The 21,578-nt window shown below is 44.9% G+C and overlaps 1 protein-coding gene across 1 annotated transcript; it reads right to left on the bottom strand.

The window, feature by feature from the left end:
* Positions 1–279: 279 nt before the first annotated feature.
* Positions 280–3,092, bottom strand: CALCB (calcitonin related polypeptide beta). Its single transcript, XM_026487229.2, has 3 exons — positions 3,007–3,092; positions 2,600–2,746; positions 280–439 (listed from the first exon to the last, which is right to left on the bottom strand). The coding sequence occupies exons 1-3, from the start codon at positions 3,090–3,092 to the stop codon at positions 280–282; spliced, it is 393 nt and encodes a 130-aa protein (XP_026343014.1).
* Positions 3,093–21,578: the final 18,486 nt, after the last annotated feature.

The raw sequence follows: 21,578 nt of genomic DNA, 5'->3' as shown, positions 1-21,578 counted from the left end.
GGAAGCAACTATCAATCAGCAGGCTTTTTTTTTTTTTTTTCATTTCTCCTCTCAGAAAGATGACCCTGCATGTCCGCAGCCAATCCTAGTGCTCCGATCTCAGGCTCACTTGCAGAAGAAACTCACTACTCAGAAGGAAGAATATAATTGGAAAGAAGGGATCTGAAGGCCCTACCAGGTCCAATGGGTTTCAAAATGTGGATCATAACCTCCAAATTCCTTCCCCTCCCATCCGACAGCACAAGGGCGGTCACCTTCTTCCTGGAGTCTGGTAGCTGCTCAGGCATGAAGGTCCCTGCGGCGACGGCCAAAGGCTTCGGAGCCCACATTGGTGGGCACGAAGTTGTTCTTCACCACAGCCCCAGATCTGCTCAGCAAGCCAGCCAGCCGATGGGTCACACAGGTGGCAGTGTTGCAAGATCTCTTCTGGGCAGTGATGCTAATTTGCAGGATGGAGAAAGAAGACAAGGCCTGTCAGTGAGAGGCGAGAGGCAAGAGGCAGGAGCCTTCCCCGTGGGGCCTTCATAAAGAGAATTGCAGCTCTTTGACATACCACATAAGACTAAGAGTTTCTCCTAAATGCAATTATCAAAGCTGTTAGGAGAAATGGCCTGGCAGCTTTCGCTAGGAGCCCTGCCCAGAGACCTCAGTGAAAAACACCCAGTGCCAATGGTATGGAAGTGTGCAATCACGATATGCTACACATGAAGCTAGTGTCACACTGCATGTTAACTAGCTGGAGTTTAAATACAAAACTTAAAGAAAAAGAACAAGAAAAAACCCAGTGCTAAGCTAGACTCCAGGACTCATGTACTGAAACCTGCACTTGTTGTCGCTTACATACAGTCCATTTAGAACCGGGAGGAAGTGGTCACCCAAGGCCCAGCCCTACCCCAAGACATGCAAAGAGCATAGAGCAGCCACAGAGCAGCCACAGACACCAACAGAACCACCTTCCACGGGAAAATGAAAATTCCCTGAAGTCTTACCTGGAAGAGGCCCAGAGAGCAGGGGTGCAGCATCCTCCCCCAGAAGTGGTTACCTGCTCCTCAGCACACCTGTTCTTGATGGTGGAGCTGGTTCCCAGGGACCACTCACCAGGGCCTGTATCCGGCTACCCTGAGGCTAGAGCTACTTTTGAGTATAGGTTCTGGTCACTCTCAAGCATCGGACAGGGACCAGAGTAATGACACCACAGTGCAAATCCATTTAGAAAATAGGTTTATTCATCAGTGATGAAGCATGAGGGATGAAGCAGAAATTGGAGGACTCTGCCTTGAAATCCTCTGGGATCTCAAAAAGCTTCCCTCGTTCTTACCTCTAACCTGGTCTAGGAGTCCTGCTCTCTTCCCTTCCATCCTGAGATCCCCAGTATTCGCTGTCATGAGCAAAGCTACCAATACCAGCTTGAAGACCAATCAAAGTGAATTTTGCCTGCATTAAGTTCATCAATGGGAGCAAGAAGGGAAAGCAGGAAGGAGTGGGAGGAGTTCGGTTGGCATCCTCGGGCGCCCCAAAGTGGGTTAATGGCCCCTCTCCAAGCTGCTGGCTATGTCCCTTTTCTTCCCAGGTGTTTCAGCCCCGAAGCCGATGCCAGAGAATGTATGAAAGTTGTTGAGGTCCTTCGAGTATGTGCCCAGCACACAGGTACTCAGATTACTGCACCGCTTAGCTCGGAAACTGTCCAGGCTGCAGGGAAAAGACATGCCAGACAACACCATGCACTGGGTCCGCCCCCGAGGGCAGTCATGCAGAAGGCTGGACCTGGGAGGGGGCACTTCGAGCGGGGGGGGGGGGGGCAGGCAGCAGTGCAGCTCACACATCCTCCATTAGGAGAACCTGGAGGTTTGCTGAGCCAGGGCAGTGTGGGGAAGGGCTGCGGTGGGGAAGGGGTAGCCTTTTCTAGCATTCCTCATGCTGCCATATGTCAGTCCTCATGTCTGCACCGAGATGCTCCAGGGTAGCTGCATGTGCATATCATGCCTCAGACCCGGCGGGACCATGGCCAGGCTGGGGCTGGCGTGTGTGTTTCAAGCTCAGGGGACACGGGGAGGTGAGGCTGGGGAAGGGTGTCTGACTCACGACAACATGCGCATCTCCACAGATCCTACACATCTAAACACCTCAGACCTACCTCAGACACTGCGCTACCCGACCCCACCCTCTGCAAGGCCTTTGGCATCACCTTGCAAATGTGCAATGAAGACTCCTTGTGGGTGTGAAAGAACAACACACACAGGTTAAATTTCTAAAACATCCTGAGATACACTGAGTCCATCCCCTGGTTTCACACTTACCTGTCCCAAGTCAACCAGTGCTGGGAGTTCTCCTCAGTAGGGCAAGACCAATGCCCAGAGTAAGGGGTTCTGTAGCTCCCCATTCCATTTCCTAACAGCTTTCAGGAATGGACCTTTTTAATGTGTCTAACCAGTCTCTTCAGCTACACCTGGACCTCTGTCTTCCACGGAGCCTGAGCACGGCTGCGCCCCAGGGCCTGGTGAACAACCACAGCCTGCTGGACTCCTGGCCAGATGTTGTTTTTCCTACCTCTCTGGGATATGCCCCTCCGGATATGCCAGGGCAGAGTGGGGGGCCTTACCTGGAGCCCTCCATCTCCTCCTGGTCCTGCTCCTGCTCCAGTTCATTGGTCTTCCTCTGCACATAGGCCTTCACCAGGGCAGCCAGCAGGAGGCGGCCTTCCTTCTCACTGAGCCCGGTGGGGTCTGGGAGGCTCTCCAAAGCAGACCTGGGGAGGGGAAGCAAACCCAGTAGAGGCTCTGAGCCCCTGCCTGCCTCCTCCCCAGGATAAACAGCAAAGCTTCCTGGTCCCTGTGACTTTTCCTGAGGATGTGCCCTCCACCCTCACTACCCCTCTGCAGGGCTGAATTCAACATCCACAAGGGTTTTAATTCACCAGTAGCCTTGTGACGTGACTTCAGAGGCACAGAACTGCCAGATCCCAGGGGCAGTAGAAGGGGAATGTTCTGTGGCTTCAGGCTGCCTCACCTGAATGGTGCCGCCTGGAGGCCGCCTGCCTGGCACAGGACCAAGATGCTGAAAGCCAAGAAGTGGGAGGACGTCCAGAAGCCCATGATGCCTCTCTGTAAGGAGAGAAAGACGTTACCGCTGCACTGAGACCAAGCAAGGCCTGGAGCCCACAGACCTAGGTTCCTGTTCTGCCTCTGCCATGAACTGCCTTGTGGCTTCAGGCGAGTTACCCAACCTCCCCAAGCATCCCTTCATTTGCCAGAGGGGCTGCTGTGAATCTCAAAAGATACCCGGCAGTGAACTTGGTGGAGCAGAAACAAGTGTCCTGGGGTGTGGTGGAGTTGTGTGGACAATCAGGGAGAAGCCTCACAGGAGTGTATGCACACAAACACACAACTTTTGCCTTCTGCGGAGACCAAGCGGGGACCCACCCTAATATACATTCTTCTCCCACAGCGCCTGTCTTCTCAGGGACTGAGAAATCTACGGCCACCTTCCCCTTGGCTGGATTTCCCCCTAACGCATGGCAGAGGAAAGTGGGAAGGGTACCTTGGAAAGGAGCACTGATCTCTTGGGAGGTGGGTTTGGATTTGGGGAAAATTTTAACGTGCCAGTTACTGGTGTCTTTGGGCTCTGCCAGCCCAGCCCCCTATGCTGGAATGCAGTTTAGCTGTAGGTGCTGGTTGCCAGCATCCGGAGGTGAGCCCCGTGCTCTGCTCAGGGGACTGCACAGCCCCAGGTCCCTACCAGTGTCTCAGGGACGCTCGTGGGCTGGCGGTGCCTCATAGAAAGGATCAAGTCTCCCCCATCCCGAGAATCAAACGTGATCCCTCAGGACACAGATTGCACAGGGCACTCCCAGAACAAACTCAGGCTGGATCCTGCACGCCAAGGTGCACCAACGCAGGGGCCGCAGACCCGCCTACCCGAGCTCGCGGAGCTTCCAGCGCCCAGGCGAAGCCCAGGGAATGCTTGGAACTCCACCTGCGCTAATTAGAAGACAATGCTCTGTCCCAACCACCCTTCTCCCCCTGAGCCAGACAGAGAACTAGGAGCACCTGCCTGTAGGTGGGCCGCAGTGGCCTTGAGAGGCAAAAGAAAGGCAAATAGATGAAGCAAACTAGATGAACTAATCCAGAAGCAAGTTACTAAAGTGAGCGGAGTGGGAAGTTCCTCACCTGGAGACTGGAGTTTTTGGAGAGCTCTAGCGGCCGGTCTGCCCCGATGGACACAACGCCTGCTGCGGGCGTCTTCCCCGCCGAGCTCTGCCCTCTTATTCCAGCGATAGTGGGAGGGGGGTCCCCACGAGTCCGCGCGGCCAATCCAAAGTGGCCAGGACCGACCCAGCTCCAATTGCGTCATTGCTCGCGCTCCCTGCACTGGTTCTCTAGGGAGGGGAACCATCCTCTCTGGCTGTCTTTTGCAATGAGGTCATTGCTTGGAGAGCGGGAGGGCGGGGAGGGGTGGAGAGCTTTGGACGTCCAGAAAGTGGGGACCAAGCGGGGAGTTTCACCTACAGTGAGGGGCCAGAGCTTCTCTCACTTTCTTGATGCCTGAACTCCGATCTCGAAATCCCTCCTACTATACCAGTACGGACCCCAGACTGGCCACCTGGACCCCCAGGAGGTTAAACAGCAGTCTGGGGTTCTAAAAAGGCATCTCAGCTGAAATAGCCCACTGTGAAAGAGTTGGATGGGGAGAGGGAAAGGGAACTTGAAAGACTGATCTCCTTGGACCGCTTTGGGTACTCCTGAGATATCCTCTGCTCTCCCCCACCCATCCTCCCTCTGTCCCACTCCCCACCCCACCTGCGCCTTGGCACCCTACGCCGCGCAAAGTTGTTTTGCTTCTAGTCTGACAAGCCAAGCCTCCTTCGCCTCACTCCTCTGGGAGTGGAAGGGAGGAGCGGGGAAGGGGCTAAGCTGGCACTGGCTACACAGAGCGCTAGCCATTTCCCTCCTACTCCCGAGACCTCGACTGTGGGCTCAGCCCTTCCACTCTAACCCAGGACCCTCCACTGCAGCGCCGCGGTTGGTTTACACAGCTGTCCTGCGCTTCAGGCTTCTGTTTGCCAAGCTGCCGGGCTGGGACAGCCTGTGCCGGGTTTCTACCTGTGTCGCTCCACACCCCTGCCCCACTTCTCTGAAGCGCTTGATGGCTGAGCGGGTGGGGGTCCTGCGGCGTCCCACAAAGGAGAGCCGGTGCTGCAAGCCCAAAGGGCAGCCTTCGGACTTTCACACACGCGCCTCTCTCAGCTGCAGGCGGGCTGGTGAGCGCACTGGCGCTGCCCGCGGGGCGCCCAGCCGGCACTCACACACCTGGACCCCAGCCATCTCTCGGCTTTTCGCATTGACACGCGGACACTCTGGGAGAGAGCCGGCACTTGCTGCAACTTACGCGCCTCTACCCGCTGTTCGCAAAAGAGCGCGCGCCCAACAACCCAAACCAACCTCGCGCAAACCCAAAAGCGACCCCGCGAGTTTCTGCTTTAGGAAAGACACGTTTTACACACACAGGGGTGCACACTGTTCCCCAAGCACCGGCGCACGCACTCAGCCTTTGCTTTATTTCTTAAGGAAACCCGGGTTCTCGGAGTCTGTGCTGCGGGCGCTCGCCGCACCCGGGCGCGGGGAGATCCCCAGCTCTTGCCCAAGGGGCATAGAGTGCGCTGGCGGGTAGAGGCAGTGGGGGAAGAAGTGAAGAAGATTACCCCCCACACACACACACCTCCGTGCCTTAGGCTGGTCCTTTCTTGCGGTGAGGGCTGTGGCCCCAAAAGCGCCCTCTGGCCCCTCCTGACCTCAGGAAGCCTCTCGAATAGCCTCGCCCCGGGGTGCGGGGCAGAGGGCGAAGCCAGAGGTTCGAGGGATCCCACCGCTGGTGCTTACTGCTTCTGCAGATCAGAAAGGCTCTCAGGGGCTGCCTGTCTGGGCCCTCCAGGTCTTATTTTCAATTGCACCTGGGCAATTGAAACCCCAGGTAACACCCTCAAAGAATCCTGATCCTCGAATACGGCTGCTCTTGCCAGGCCTGCTTGCTACCCCAGCGGGCAGAGCCCACAGTGGCTGCATGACCCACAGTCACCCCTAGCCCTACAAAGGAGCTACAAAGTGAGCGGCACCTACAAAGTGGCTCTGGGCTGTAGGGGACGGGAAGCAGGGCAGGGCCCTTCCTCCCAAAGCCCTGCAGGTACAGGACACTTCTATGTCCCCCTCTCCCAGATTAAGGCAGCAGCGGAAAGGCACAGCTGGGAGTCACTACCTGACTCTAGTCACTACGCCTCTCCCTCTACACCCTTGTTCCCGGACCACTGCCACCGTCTCTGAGGTCTGGCAGAGCGTGTAGCACGCTCCAGCAGCTCAGGGTTGCACCATTCTCCCCCGAGCTCTGGGGACTCGGAAAAATAGCTGGGCCCGCGTAGGGGACGGAGGGGAGGGAGGAAGGGATAGGAAAGAAGCTCCGGAAGGCCCCAGACCCTAGAGCCCCAAGCTGCCTAGCCCCGATGAAGTAGTGACAGCGCCTAGCCTGAGAAGCAGGTGGGGCGCGTTGGTGGAGTCAGGTTGGGATTTGGCCTCCCAGGAGGCCCACAAATATGAAGGGGGGGGACTTTGAATCCTTGGGGTTGAGGACTGGAGAGGGCTAGGACTTTTCTGAAGTGTTGGGACCTGCTGTGCTGTCACCAAGAGGGGTACAATCTGCTCCCGAGGCGTGCGATGGGTTGCCCACTGTCCCGCAAAGAGCTACGACCCCGGGTAAAGTCAGCAGAAGTTTCTTTAAAGGCCTCCGACAAGTAAGAGTGTGCACCCGACCCACAGGCAGATCTTAATGCCAAATACCTGGATCCGCGCTTTGGACATCTTCTTGCGAGCTCCAATGGCACCGGTTATTTTAGCTGTAAGCACCCAGGATTATTTGACATGGTCTTCTTCCTCCTGTTTTTGCAGCGTCTGGCGCACAGTAGGTGCACGCAAATGTTCGCTGAAGAGGGAGTGAGCCAGAGGATGAATGAGTGAAGAGTTGCATGGGTTCATTACAGTCAGAGTCAGCAGTAAATTTGCAGCCAAGCTGAACTAAATAGACCCAAATTAGATCCATTAGATGGCAAGACAGATCCTTGATCCAAAGTAGCACCTCTTTATTGAATAGAAGGAATCAGTGTCCTGGTGGAAACTTTCTGGAATCTAACGTGAGAGGAAGTACTGAGGACTTCTCTTCCGAAATACATCATCTCCAAAAGCAGTTTTCCTCACCCCATCCTTGTATTATATTATTGAGTGAATGGAAGGAAAAGTCAATACAATAACTTGCTTTTTAAATTGAGAAAATTACATTTTTATTTCCCTGGAACTGTTCTGAGCTCCAAGGCATCCCCAATCAAACTAGCTAGCATAAAGATGTACAAAGAAAAGTTTCTCAGGAATATCTTGTGCTTTTAAATCATCTCAAGTATTTTGATGCTCAGCCTAACTATTTTATGTACTTTTAAATTTTGAAACTGCTAGTCTTAAGCAATTTTAGAGAGAGATTCCATGTGCTAAACTTTGTGAAGTTTATTTTTATTTACTTTAACTTACTCTCTGTTCTCTTTACAAATTTCCTAGGAGAAATATTCCTTAGGAGAAAGTTTCATTCATGCAACAAATATTTACTTGAGGACCTACTATGTGCTGGACATCATTCAAGGCACTAGCAATTCATGGCGAACAAAACAAAAAACCCTGCCCTCCTGATGCTTGTATTAAAATGATGTATTTAACAGAAATCTTTGTATATTACCCTCTGCCCAAATAAAACACATTCCTACACTACTAGCATCCTCTCAACGTGGTAAGGTCAGATATTTGTCAGAAAGATATTCAGGGCTTACATTATTAAAACATGTAAATATTATTTATTCCCAGCTGATCCACATGGTGTACTTTGATTATATTTCCTGGTTCATTTGCTTTACTTCTAGCAATTCCCTCACTTTTCATTTGTCTGGTTTTCCTTCTGCCCATCCTTGTTTATTCCTTTTCCTGATCCTATTTGTTCTTCATTCTTGGTTTCCTCTCTCACTTTGGTGGATCACATTCACCATTTGATAGATAGATTTTCTGGACATGGAATTGAAAATTATTTTCCCTCAGATTTTGAAAATACTCTCCACTGTTTTCTATTCCCAGTGTGGAAACCTATTTATTTATTTATTTATTTATTTATTTATTTATTTATTTTTCTCCTTCTTCTTCTTCTTTTTCTTCTTCTTCTTCTTCTTCTTCTTCTTCTTCTTCTTCTTCTTCTAGGTATCTCTCTCAGAATCTTCTCGGTAGTGCTCTAAAATACCATGAGGCTGTACCTTGGCATAGGCTCTTTTTATTTATTGTTTTATTTATTGTTATGAGCACTGAGAGCACACCTATAATCTGAAAATTCATGTCCTTCACTTCAGGGAAATTTTCTTGCTTTATTTCTTTGATAATCTCCTTCCCCACCCCCACCCCCTTGGGTTCAACATTCTGAGAGGTTTTGGTTTTGGTGTTGTTGTTTTTTTCCAAATTTACATGGTTTTTAAGTTCTCTTGATCATATTTTTAATTTCCAAGAGCTTTTTTATTTTTATTCTGTGAATGTTACTTTTTACATCCTCCTGTTTTTATTTAATGGATACAACATCTTCTTGTAATTCTCTGAAGCTGTTAAATACAGGTTTTGTTTTTCCCTAGGGGAATATCCCCTAAGGAATATTTTCCTAGGAAATTTGTAAAGAAAACAGAGTAAGTTAAATTTTGTTTTTTTCTTCTCACATTAGAGGTTATCTTCACACCTCTAGTTCCCCTTGACCACTTATTTATACTTAAGAGGAAGGTAATAAACTGCTAATCAGAATATGGGAATGGCAGAATTGTCCATCAGTGGGCCTCACTATAGAGTGATTAGATGGAAAGCAACCTCCCCATTTTATTGGGGGGGGACCCTAAACTATGAGTAGGTATAAGATTTTTCCCTTGTCTTTTCATTCTCCCTAAGAGTCCTCCAATCACCTGCATGGGTCACTGGGATGGGAGTTTTGACGTAGAGTATAAACTAATGAGTAGGGAAGGAGGCCGAGAGTTTTGCCATTCTTTATGGTAATCCTCCAGTCTTTTCTAGGACCGAGGAGGAATAGTCATCTAACTGCATAGGATATAGAAAGAAATCTTGCGTCTATGTACTCCTCTGAAAGGCTTGCAATCACTCCACTTTTCAGCCCATGCTGTATCTCCACCAACAGAGGTAACCAACTGCTCAAAACCAGGACCCTGTCCTGGGTCCTTGCTTCTTAATGGATTTCCCTGCCCTACTAGAGTTTATAGTAGAAATTTATGTCTTTACAATGCCTTCTCTTCTACTCAACCAGTTAAGAACACTGGGTGAAGGACAGGAGATACAGACAGTCTTTGCAGAGCCTCAAATTAGACCCAATTCACTGGGTGCTTGACCTCAGCTGATCCCCACTCCCCATCACAGGCCACCTGCCTGGAGGCTTTTTCCCCAAACCTGAGAGAAATAGAGATGCCAACATTTAACCCACAGAAGTCCCTTCCAGAAAATATTTTTAGAGTTGTCTGTCCCTGCCAGAGAATGAGCAAAGCACAGTGGCCCGGACCCAAGCTGGTCACTCTGAGAGATGGACAGACTCAGTGAATGACGTCAAGGAATTACTCAGGTTGGGTTCCTCTGAGATGATTAAAATTCTCTCTTGGCTCAGACCCACAGGACCAAAATTGACTCTCTCTTCCCTGAGAGCATTGTTCCACACTACAAAGGAAGTAGAAATACAGGCCCTTAAAACTTTCTTATAAAGCTAATCAGAGCAAAATTTCCTGCATTCAACACTCAGAAAAATGAGAATTTTGGTAAATTCCCAGGTAACTGAAACATTCTTTAAATGCAAAAATGTGCAGTTTTAAAAGCCATTTTGGATGGTAACCCTTTTTAATGCATACATTCTCCTCTTAACCTTCTCTGGATGACTCATAGCCATCGTGGGTCACAGTACTACATCCTGAGCAAGGACCTGAGTTAGCTGGGCTATTTACCTCCATACCCGCTGACCCCAAGTGCTGTGCTTTTTAACTCTTGGCCCATCATTTTTAGTTATTGTATATTCCTCTTAGCATATTAGTTATTCTTATTTAGTTGCCTGAGATCCTCTCAGTCAGGACCTCAAGATGATGTTTTTGACTTTTGATGGTTTCTTTTGGTCACTAATAATATATCTGCCCCTAGCCCCAGGCCCAGTCTACCTGAATTTTCACCACCTAAATTCAATGCCATCAAAAAAAGAAAAGAAGCATGCTCAGTAGAACTGGCTGGAGCAAATCAAAAGGAGGGTGAAAGGAAAGATGTGAGTATCTCTCTCATGAGTAATGTTAAAGAGCTCTAATGCATTTTCCTATCTTTTCTGGTCCTTGGCTATGTCCCATATAGAGAATGTTTCTGGGGAAGTGAGCATTTCTATGGTGTTAAAGAAATATGAGATAGGCCATAGATATAAAAGAGGGTCTTGCATAACAGTGCTGTCCAACAGAACTTTCCACAATAATGGAAATATTCCATATCTGTGCCATCCACTACAATAGCCACTAGCCCCATGTGGCTTTTGAGCACTTGAAATATAGCTAGTGCCTATATTTTTTAAATTTAATTTAGTTTTAATTAATTTAGTTTTTTAAATTTAATTTTAATTTAATTTAGTTTTAATTAATTTAAATGTAAATAGCCGGGGCGCCTGGGTGGTTCAGTTGGTTAGGTGTCCACATCTTGGTGTCAGCTCAGGTCATGATCTAGCAGTTGTGGGATCGAGCCCCACATCAGGCTGTGCTCAGTGCAGAGCCTGCTTCAGATTCTCTCTCCCTTTCCCTCTCATTCACTCTCTGTCTCTTGCAAATAAATAAAATCTTTAAAAAAGTAAAAATAAATGTAAATAGCCATATTTAGCTAGAGGCTACCGTATTGGACATCAGTCTACAGAATAGAATAGTGGTTAAATGCATAGATTCTAGACTGTCTATTATTCAAATTCTGACTCTCACATTTATTAGCGGTTTGACCACAGACAAACCTCTTGAACTTTCTGTGATCTTCCTTTGTAAAATGGGGATAATAATATTGCTTATTTCATAGCGTTTCTGTGAGGATTACACAGGTAATAAATATAAAGTGCTTAGAATAGTGTATGACAAACTAGTAAGTGCTATATAAATGTTAACCATTGTCTTATATCGGGTTTTTCCAGAAGCATAACCCAAGACAAGAATTTAAGTACAAACTGTTTATTTGGGAGTTGTATCAGTAAGGGAACAGGGAAGTGAGACTGGAAAGGGAAGATAACCATTACAGAGTATAGCAATAGGTAGGTTACACCTGTAGGCAACTGGGGCTTTATCCTGCTTGAGACCTTCTGGAATACTGTAGAAAGAAAACCTAGAATTGTCCCATCCAACAAATGACTCCAGTCCATCATCGGTTAAGGGGTGCTTCCCAGAGTGCAAACTCCCAACACATCTAGCCAGTCCTGCATAGCCAAGCTTCTGGCCCAGGAAGAGAGTCATAGGGGCTAATAGTTGAAAGCTATGGGTGCAAATGGAACTGGTAAACACTGGTGGGGCATGCAGACAATCTGCTATAGTCATATTAATATTATAAAGAGTCTGCCACTCCTTAATGACCCTCCCTAGAAACAGGCAGGGATAAGTGTCTCATCCATAATATGTTGTGAAAGATTAGCAAACAGGTTGTTATCTGCTGGTGTCACCCCCACCCATCTGATTCTTAAGGTCTTTCCTCAGAGTATCTAGAAAGCCCTTTGGCAGCCCCCGAGTCCTACAGTCTGTTAACTTCAGCGCTCCTTTCATCAATAGACAAACACACAGAAAGATCAGTGCTCTCTATTCTCTTGAAGCAATAAATCAAACCCATACAGAAGGCTGCCATTCAAAGGTAAATATAAAGGCCATGCTGTCAGAAACTTATTAATGCTGGATAAAGGCCAGCAGCAGGAGTCAGGAGAGTGGGTGTGGGGGGTTCTCAATCATGATTTATTAGTTTTCATGAACCGATTTTTTATTTCTTGTTGAACAGACCATATTTTCTCAAACCTCACATCTTAGAAATTTCCTTGGCCAAGAAATTACTGGAGAATTTTTTCTGCTTATTGTTGAAGATAATTATAACAGCTTTTATTTTATTTTATTTTATTTTATTTTATTTTATTTTATTGTATATAGGTATTTTCAGCTTTCAACATTGGTGAGTTAAAATTAAATTTTCATACTCACTCCTGAAAGGATGGAGGGCTATGGGACATGGTAGAATGACTCTTAGCAATAATGCTAATTGTTAACATTTGACATCGTATTCAGCAGGGTGCTTAGTGTCATATAACAGAATCCTCTAAGCTAATTTAAACAGGACAGTATTTGTTACAGAGTATTGAGTAGCTTATAAAATTTTTTAAAAGGCCAGAGAATCAGGTCTGGATGCCACACAGCCAGGAGAAACCAACCACGCCATGGAAATGTTCTAGTAGGAAGTTGTTGCTGTTCACCTATAGCAGTTTAGCCTCCAGGCAACTACTCCGTGCGTGCCCCCCCGAATATCCAGGACCCTCTTATACAGCCAATATCTTAAAATTCTCACTCTTACCTTCATGAATGTCTGCCTGTTCGGAAAGATTGCCAGAACTTAAATTTTGTGTGGAACTCTACCTGTAAGAGGATCAGAGAGGAAATGTTTTTAATTTTCTAACCTCTAAAGGAAGGCTTCAAAGAAGGGGTTTGGATGGTTATCGGGTCAGCTACACTCAGCTTCACTTGGATGTGTAATAATCTTCTCTAAAAAGGAATTTTACAGGTGTTTTTCTATGCAAATCTATTTCTCCCCCACTTTTACCCATAATAGTAAATGGCAGCACTAATAGCTTAGTGTATTCAGCTCAAAATTTAGGTATTATCCTTAATTCCTCATTTCTCTTCATCTATATCCAGTCCATCATTAAGTCCTATTAATTCTACTTTCCCCACCCTAAACACATCCCAAATCCGTCCATTTCCCTCCATCTCCACTAGTGTCTTAGTCTGTTTGAGCTACTATGACAAAATAACAGACCAGGTGGCTTATAAACCATAGAAATTTATTTGTCACAGTTCTAGAAGCTGGAAGTCCAGGATGAAGGTGCTACCATGATCAGAGAAGAGCCCTCTTGTGGGTTACAGGCTTCTCACTGTATCCTCACATGGCAGAAGGGGGCAAGGGAGCTCTCTGAGGTCTCTTTTCCATGGCCATTAATCTCATTCGTGAGGGCTTATGACCTAACCACCTCCCAAAGACTCCATCTCATAACACCATCACACTGAGTAGTGGGATTTCAACATATGGACTTTGGGAGGTCACAAAAATTCAGGCCATAGCAACCAGGGACCCTGGTCCAAGCCACCATCATCTCTTGCCTGTAGAATCCCAGTAGTCTTTGAACTAATCTCCTGGATGTGACTGTTACCTCTGTAATCCCTTCTCCACATAACTTTTACGGTGATCTTTTAAAAGCATAGATTGATTGTACTGAGTCACCCCTCTATACAAGTCTGCAGTATAATTAGGATAAAAAATTAAATACTTTTATATAGATTTTAAGACAGATGTGATCTACCTCTTATCTGTCTCTCCAGTATCCTTTGATGGCAATCTTCCCTCACCCATATGCCCACACTGGCTTTTTGAAAAGTCCTACAGCTAACAAACAAAAATCTTTCTCACCCCAGAGTCTTTGTATTTGCTGGTTCCTGTGCCTAGAAAAGCCTTTCTTATCTGTCAATCTTCCCCTTCTATGACAACACCCCCCCCAACACATACACACCCACTACTCTTTTGATGGCTAGCTCCTTATCACTCCTTAGTTTTCAGCTTAAAAATCAAATGTCTCTACTTAAAAGACTTCCCCTGACCTCCCCATCTAACGAAGTCCCTTCAATCTCTTTATGATACTAATCTGTTTTTACCTCCTTTACATAACTTACCCTCTTTGAAATTATCTCTGAAATCTACTTATTTGTATATTATTTGTCTTCTTTCACTAGAATGTTAGTTCCTTGAGAGCAGCCTTCTTAAATATCTTGTTTACCACTGTATCTCTAGTACCCGAAAGTGCCCGGCACAAAGTTGGCTTAATAAACATCTGAAGAATCATGGACTGACTCTGTAAAACTTAGCAGTGTACTAAGAGCTCTACTTAGATCATTTTTTTAAAAAGATTTATTTATTTGACAGAGAGAGAGACAGCCAGCGAGAGAAGGGAACACAAGTAGGGGGAGTGGGAGAGGAAGAAGCAGGCTCCCAGTGGAGGAGCCTGACGGCGGGGCTCATTCCAGAACACTGGGATCACGCCCTGAGCCGAAGGCAGATGCTTAAAGACTGAGCCACCCAAGCGCCCCTCTACTTAGATCATTTTACATAATCCTTATGTATTAGTCTGTGTTATCCAGAGAATCAGAATCAATAGGAAACATATATGTATTTACTATAAGGAATTGGCTCACATGATTATGGAATCTGACCAGGTCAAGATCTGTAGTCAGCAAGCTGGAGACCCAGGAGAGTAGATAGTATAGTTCCAGTCTAAATCCAAGTCTGAAGGCAGGAAAAGACTGATGTCCCAGCTCAAAAACAGCCAGGCAGAGAGAAAGAATTATTTCTTACTCAGCTTTTTATTATATTCAGGATTCGGTGGATGAGATGAGGCCCACCCACACTGGGGAGGGCAATCTGCTTTAATTAGTCTACCAATTCGAATATTAATCTCATCCAGGAACACCCCCATAGACACATCAGAAATAATGTATGACAAATTTCTGGGCACCCTGTGGTCCAGTCAATATGACACATAAAATCAACTATCACACCTCACAACAACTCTTTGAAGTAGGTGCTGTTATCCTTGCTTTCCTTTTGAGAAAACCAAGTATAGAGAAGTTAAGTACTAGCCCAATGTCATATCAAATAAGCTTAAGAGTAGGATTTAAGCATAGACAGTCTGACTCCAGAGCTCACACTTTAAATATTGGTATTTATTTGCCTCTTTCACAGCAACTGTAGATATTTATGGAGAAGCAGAACACTCCTGATAAATGGCCGCCTCCTGAGCTCCTCCAATTCAAATAAGCATGCAAGGTAGAGCAAACTCCAGGCAGACCCAACTATCTTGGCAACCAGAAATAATTACTACAGAAGGCTTTTGGGGGACCAAGTTCACTCCTTTATAGACCATCACAATCCTTTGATCATCTCTTTTTATCTCTTAAGTATATTTGAAAAACATGGCAACACCCTAGCACTTTTCAGACAGGGAGTCTCCAGTCCCAAGACCAGAGCCCCATCTCTCCTGAGTTGATTACTTCTCCATAGAAGGTAGATGGCATTGGTCAGAGATGATGTCTATTTTCCAGAATTGAAAGAATAAATGAACTATGAGGTATAGGAGTCAGAATTTACCAAAAGTCTTGACCCAAGGGCAACAAATGTGATATTCCAATTGAAACCAATTCTAATCCTGAGAAGGTAAAAATGCTATGTATATTTCTGTCCAGAGATGGACAGTGCTTAGAACAGTTGCCTGGCACACAGTAGCCATTCAACATATACTTGTTAAAATGAAAAATAGTAGTATAACAACTTTTTTTGCTTATTTGTTAATTTGTTTTGCTTATTCATGATTACCACTGCCTTGCTGGATCATTGATGTGTTTGTATATCCAACTTTGTGGCCTGGACTTAGGAAAAACTGCATTGTTCTGTACAATAGAGGGATTAAAAAAAAAGGAGTTCCCTTAGGGCAGTCTGGAAGGGATGTGTGAAAGAGAAAGAGGAGACAACTGAAGCTTCAGAACTCACAGGGGTGAACAGCTAGTAAGAAATATTTCTTGGTAGTTAGGGAATGAAATGAAGGACAAAAAAAAAAAAGAATGAAAACAAAACCCCTAATATGAAAATTTAGTTTATTTATCTGGCAAATGGTGATGTCACTTCTCCCTTTACCCTTATACCTTTAATACAATTTATTATAACTTTTTTCTGTTTTGTTGAACTGGATATTTTTTAGGAAATCAAGGAAGAGTTTGGGTTTTATCTCAGACTCCACATGAGGAAGAATCAAAAGACAGTACGCACAAAAACCGAAACTTAGAGATGATGAGGTATGAAATCAGGGTTTGAGCTGACTCTACCTTGTAAGGGGACTCGTAAGGGGTTGGTAGAGCTCAGCTCACATCTGGGGCTGTTCTGGTATCAGGACAGCCTTCAGTGGAGAAATTTCTCAAGGTTATTGACTTCCATTCAGTAGAAATGGGAGTCATCCCCCATCCTTCTCTCCTGTGAGATCCCACTGGGAGCTGTTCATTGAAAAATCTTCATGCCATTGCATCAACCCCCTTGGACTCACCATGCCTGCCCCTAGGCAGCCTGTGACTCACAAGTACCTTGTTGCAAAAGAAATCCAGCAGAGGGCAAAGCTCTCACCTTACCTTCCTTATTAAGAGCTTCAATGTTCTCATGTGTCATTTGGTAATTGAGATTGTCAATTAGTTGCTTCATTTCTGATCCTCATTTTCCTCTCTTTCAGCTAAACTCAACCTTCAGCTCACACAATGGAAGTCAACAAAGTGAGGTAACAGCTTTCTATGTGAGTCACTCTGGGTGACACTGTGTTCAGAGAGCACTGTGGGGCGAGTAGACAGAGTCCTCCAGGCAAGTGTTTCAGCCATCCAAGAACTGGCATTCAGCCCAAGAAACACTCTCACCTGATGACGGACTAGTGGGATGAGTCCTGGGAGGAAATAGTTCCCAACAGCCAAAGAGAGTCTCTTGGCTCATGCACAACAATGCTCTTCTCGATTAAAAATGTTGTCATCATTCACACTGCAATGTAAAACCTTTTACACTGTGCTCACATTTCTATAGGCTTCCATCTACTCTGCATATTAAAGACAGGACCCTTCCATGAAACAGTGACATCTCTAAGTTACTGTTCTGCCCGAATAGCCCTAAATAATGGAGAGAAAATGGTTTGAAGTCCTCAAAGGGCAAATGCAAGGAGAGAGATTTCTATGAGCTATTTCTCTTTGCTGAGCACTCAGAGGAAAATTATAAGTGGTTGGGAGAAGGCTTTGTTTTCTAAAAGACTTTTAGTTATTCCTGAGAAATCCCTCTGCTTATTCCCGGAGAGAGGTCATCTCTTAGATGCTGTCAGTCAGACAGAGATCAGCAGTGAAGGAGAGGGGCTCAGAGAGATTTCCAACTAATGCAGCCAGAGGAAAATTGCCAAAGAAGCGGGACTCCTTAGGGTAAGTAAATTGAAGGATATTTGGGGGAAAAAAAATAAAGCCTTTGAAAATGAAAGATAGAAGGATGCTGTATATACAAATTGCCCTGTACGTCAAATTCTGAACAACAACGTCGCCATGGCTGGCTGTGCAGAGCAATGACGCAAGATCTTCTCAGCTATGCTTGCTGGCCCTTTCCTCCAAAGTTATCTATCCTGCTTCCATTCTCATTCTCATAGGACTTGCAATATGCTGCTCATAAAAATTTCACTTTGGTCATAATCTCAGTGGATCCTGGCTGAGAACTCTGGGATAGGGACTTCTATATAGAGATTGGGGAAATACAGCCTAAATACAGAGACTGGCAGAGGAGAGGTAGGTTGCCTAGCCTAGTCAGAGAGGACACTGCCCCAGAGCTTTAACTCCAGAAGTAATTGGCACTGACTATCAGATTTCAATGGTGAAACAAGGGATCAGGAATCCATAAGGGGAGGGACCACTCAAGAGTCTGAAATATTTCAAGTCACAGAGTATGGATCACACCCCAATACCCAACCAGAAAATTGGTGGAACTGGAGCCAACCTCCCCCCTCCACCCCATGAAGGTAAAGCTGAAATTGGAGTATTAGAGCTGTATCCTCATGATTGAGTAGAGACAGCTAATTAGTGAGGATCAACATAGGGGTTCGATACTGTGTTTGGTCATAAGAGAAGTAAGGAGAGTACTAACTTGATACTAGAGGATCCTGAAATGCTGGTTCCTAGTTATAACTATTAGGGGAAAAGAATGGTGGTCTGCAGGGAGAGGATCTAAAAGGACCCAAATGGGGGCTGAATGGCTGGCAAGTAGTCTGAGGACCATGACAATTCCAGGCCCTCTAAGGTGGTAGGACAGATACTATTAAGATATATTCTGCTACAGTGAGACTATTCTACCAGAGAGGATTTGTAATTAAAATAGGCGAACAGGAAATATAAGACAAGAGTCTGACAGTGGTTTTGTTGCAATTCTTAACGAACTCAAGAACAAAACCCAAAAGACCCAAATGACTAAGAAGCTCCTGGTTGAATTTTAGAGCACTAAACAAGCAGTCAGGGGTTTTTATGAGTTTTGTAAGTCTTGCCTACCCTTCCCTGTTCCACTCCCAGTCTCAACTATTCTGTCTACCAGAAATGCACTTTAGTCCTTGGGCTTGGCAAAGCAATGGGTGTGTTCAGTACAAAACTGGTAGTTCAACAGCAACGTCCAAAGACAGGCTGATTTCATGATATTTTCCGGGGCACACAGATCCTTTAAAGTAGGACCACTTATAATAACAATAATAATAACAATGGAAGACCACATTTATTTCACAATTTCATACATCTAAGCTAACGGCTAATATTTATTATCCATTGTGTAAGTCTTCACAACAACCCTATGAGCTAGGTCCTATTACTGATTCCATTTTACAGATGAGAAAATTGAGGCTCAGAAAGATTAAGCAATTTTCCCAAAGTCACATGGCTAGTAAGTGCATGTGACATATAAAGGAAACTGGCTCATTCAATACTCCCTCCAACTTATTTCTGGTATAACACCCAGTATCATAGAGGCTGGAAAAATTAGAAACTACACTACCCAGAGCCCCCTTGAAACTGGGCTCCATGTGCAGCTTAGGTTCTCACAAGCAACATCTGGAGGCAGAAATAACTAGGCAGAGCCTCGATGCACGGAGATTATCTGTGGTCTCTTCATGTGTTTCTTTCAGAGCAGCTGTGTGGGAAGTTCAGTTTCTGGTCCCCAATGTCATAACTGCAACAGCAGCAGAAACAGCGGGACTCCCCTAAAATAGTCCTGTGATGTGCTTGACTGTTTCTCCAAGCTGTTGTGTTCTTAGCTGTGTAGAAACCAGGCTTGGTTCGTTGGGCTCTCCAAAGTTCCTTTAAACTACATAATCTCCACTAACAAACATTTTCTGCTTAAATAAGTAAAAGTGAGTTTTGTCATCTACAACTGAAGCCCTGAATAATCAATGTGAGAGCTAGGATTCAAACCCAGGCTCATCTGACTTGAAGCCCAACACTTAACCTGAGTTTTACTGAGAGGCAAGGACAATCTTAATTGTAGGGAATTCTATCAAGCAACATTTGACTCAACTTTCTTTAATCACTTAAGTCTCTGTGAACTATTGAATGCTCCACATCCAGCTAATCATACATATCCTTCCTTCACATATCAGATGTCTCCGACAAGGAAGCCTTCATCATGCCCCACTCCTGTTATTTAACCCAAAGGCACCCTTATAGTTGCCCTACCCCAGCATTCACCTACTGTCCTGCTCATTTCATTGGCCATAATACCTACTAAAGTGTAAGGTCTGGGAGGGCAGACCTTACTCCCCTCCTTTTTTTTTTTTAAAAGATTTTATTCATTTATTTGACAGAGATAGAGACAGCCAGTGAGAGAGGGAACACAAGTAGGGGGAGTGGGAGAGGAAGAAGCAGGCTCATAGCGGAGGAGCCTGATGTGGGGCTCGATCCCATAACGCCGGACCATGCCCTGAGCCGAAGGCAGACGCTTAACCGCTGTGCCACCCAGGCGCCCCCTTACTCCCCTCCTTATTCCCAGCACTTATCACAACCTCTGGCACAAAGTGGGCACTCAGTAAATATGTATTGAGTTCTCAAAACCCACCCCAAGAAAAATAAATATATAAATATGAGAGGTGGTGGGTGTGTTAATAAACTAGATGTGGGACTCCCTTCCCAATGTCTATGTATATCAAATCACCATGCTGTACACTTTAAATAACTAACAATTATATTTGTCAATTATACCTCAACGAAGCTGAAAAATATAGATAGATAGATGATAGATAGAGAGAGAGAGAGAGAGATACTGAATGGATTAATTACAGAGACAACTCCTATGTAGTGGTACATAGCTAAGGGCATTTGCCAGGCATTGAAGGGGAGGATATCTGAATCCCTATGTCCTGTATCACATACATTTGTTGCTGATAAACTCTCTGCATCAGGGTTGGAAGTTTGGGTAACTGAAGACAAATAGGGTGAGAGTTCTCAGTAATAAGTGCGCTATCAATAGTATCAAGAAGTAGGCAGTTTAGGAGGATCGGTCTAAGTTGTAGAACATAGAATAGAGATTCCTGACCTGGTTAGTGAAACAAGAAACGACTAGAAAGAGTCTGCAATTCTCACAATTCTGGTTAAGGGCTTCGCTAATGCCCTAATGAGAAAGTATTAGTAGTTGGCCCCAATACACACTGCGGAAGTGCCCAAGTAATATTTGTAACATAAGACAATATTGGAAATATACATAATATATATTATTTACAATAGAAACTACATATAGCACATATCATAAAGTGTATATATATATATAAAATAAACATATAAGTAAATTCTCAATAGCTTCTGTTTTCATATACTTCATCCTTGCCAAATAAAAATTTGTTGTTTTTATTAAGAAAATGTTTTTAAAGACCTTTCAAATTGTTAATGAGTAATACCTGAATGAAGTAGAACTAACCAGCTGTCTAACTGAGTAGACTAGGCAGCCATCCCCTTCCATATCCATACATATCATCACCTCTGAAAGAACAGTGAAGATCTTTATTTAATATGAGTTATTGCAGATGATTAGCTCTATTTAAACCATTCCAATGACTGATTATATTTATTTGTTATATTGATATATGAATTCTCAAAGGATATAACTTACGGGTGTGGGTTGAATTTCACAAAATGATAGTTCAAGCACTTGAAATACTGACTGAGAGAACTAATTCATCAATGCTGGCAAGAAATCTTAATATCTTAATTGGTTGTAATATAGGATTCCCCGGTTTTAAAAAAGAAAAAAAAAAAGAAAGAACAAAAAACCTTCCCCTGTTTCCAATCAATATATTTCTAATGCTCCTTGGATTCCCTCTTATCTTCTACCCTCTCCCATTCCCCATTCTTCCCTATGAACTAAACATTAAATGTACCAATTAAACATGTAATTTGAGCTAGTGGGTTTTCCTGCTTATTTTAAATCCAAAAATAAAGAGCTCTACATTTTTATAAAAGGGCATAAGAGATACCCTAACTAGGAAAGATGGCTTGAATTCCTGTATGTTCGAAGAAAAAAATAGTAAACTTGTTCAAGAAAGGATTAAAAAAATCAGCCAGTAGATAGAGATTTAAGTTATAGAAATGAACCAGGTAATTAAATGTCCAAAACAGTGGGATTTTTCTTCTCATTCTCTTG

The sequence above is a fragment of the Ursus arctos genome, unplaced genomic scaffold (genome assembly GCF_023065955.2).
Source record: "Ursus arctos isolate Adak ecotype North America unplaced genomic scaffold, UrsArc2.0 scaffold_23, whole genome shotgun sequence".
In the NCBI taxonomy this organism is placed as follows: domain Eukaryota; kingdom Metazoa; phylum Chordata; class Mammalia; order Carnivora; family Ursidae; genus Ursus; species Ursus arctos.
Note: the sequence above shows the minus strand (reverse complement) of the source record. Positions and strands in the feature narration are given on the sequence as shown.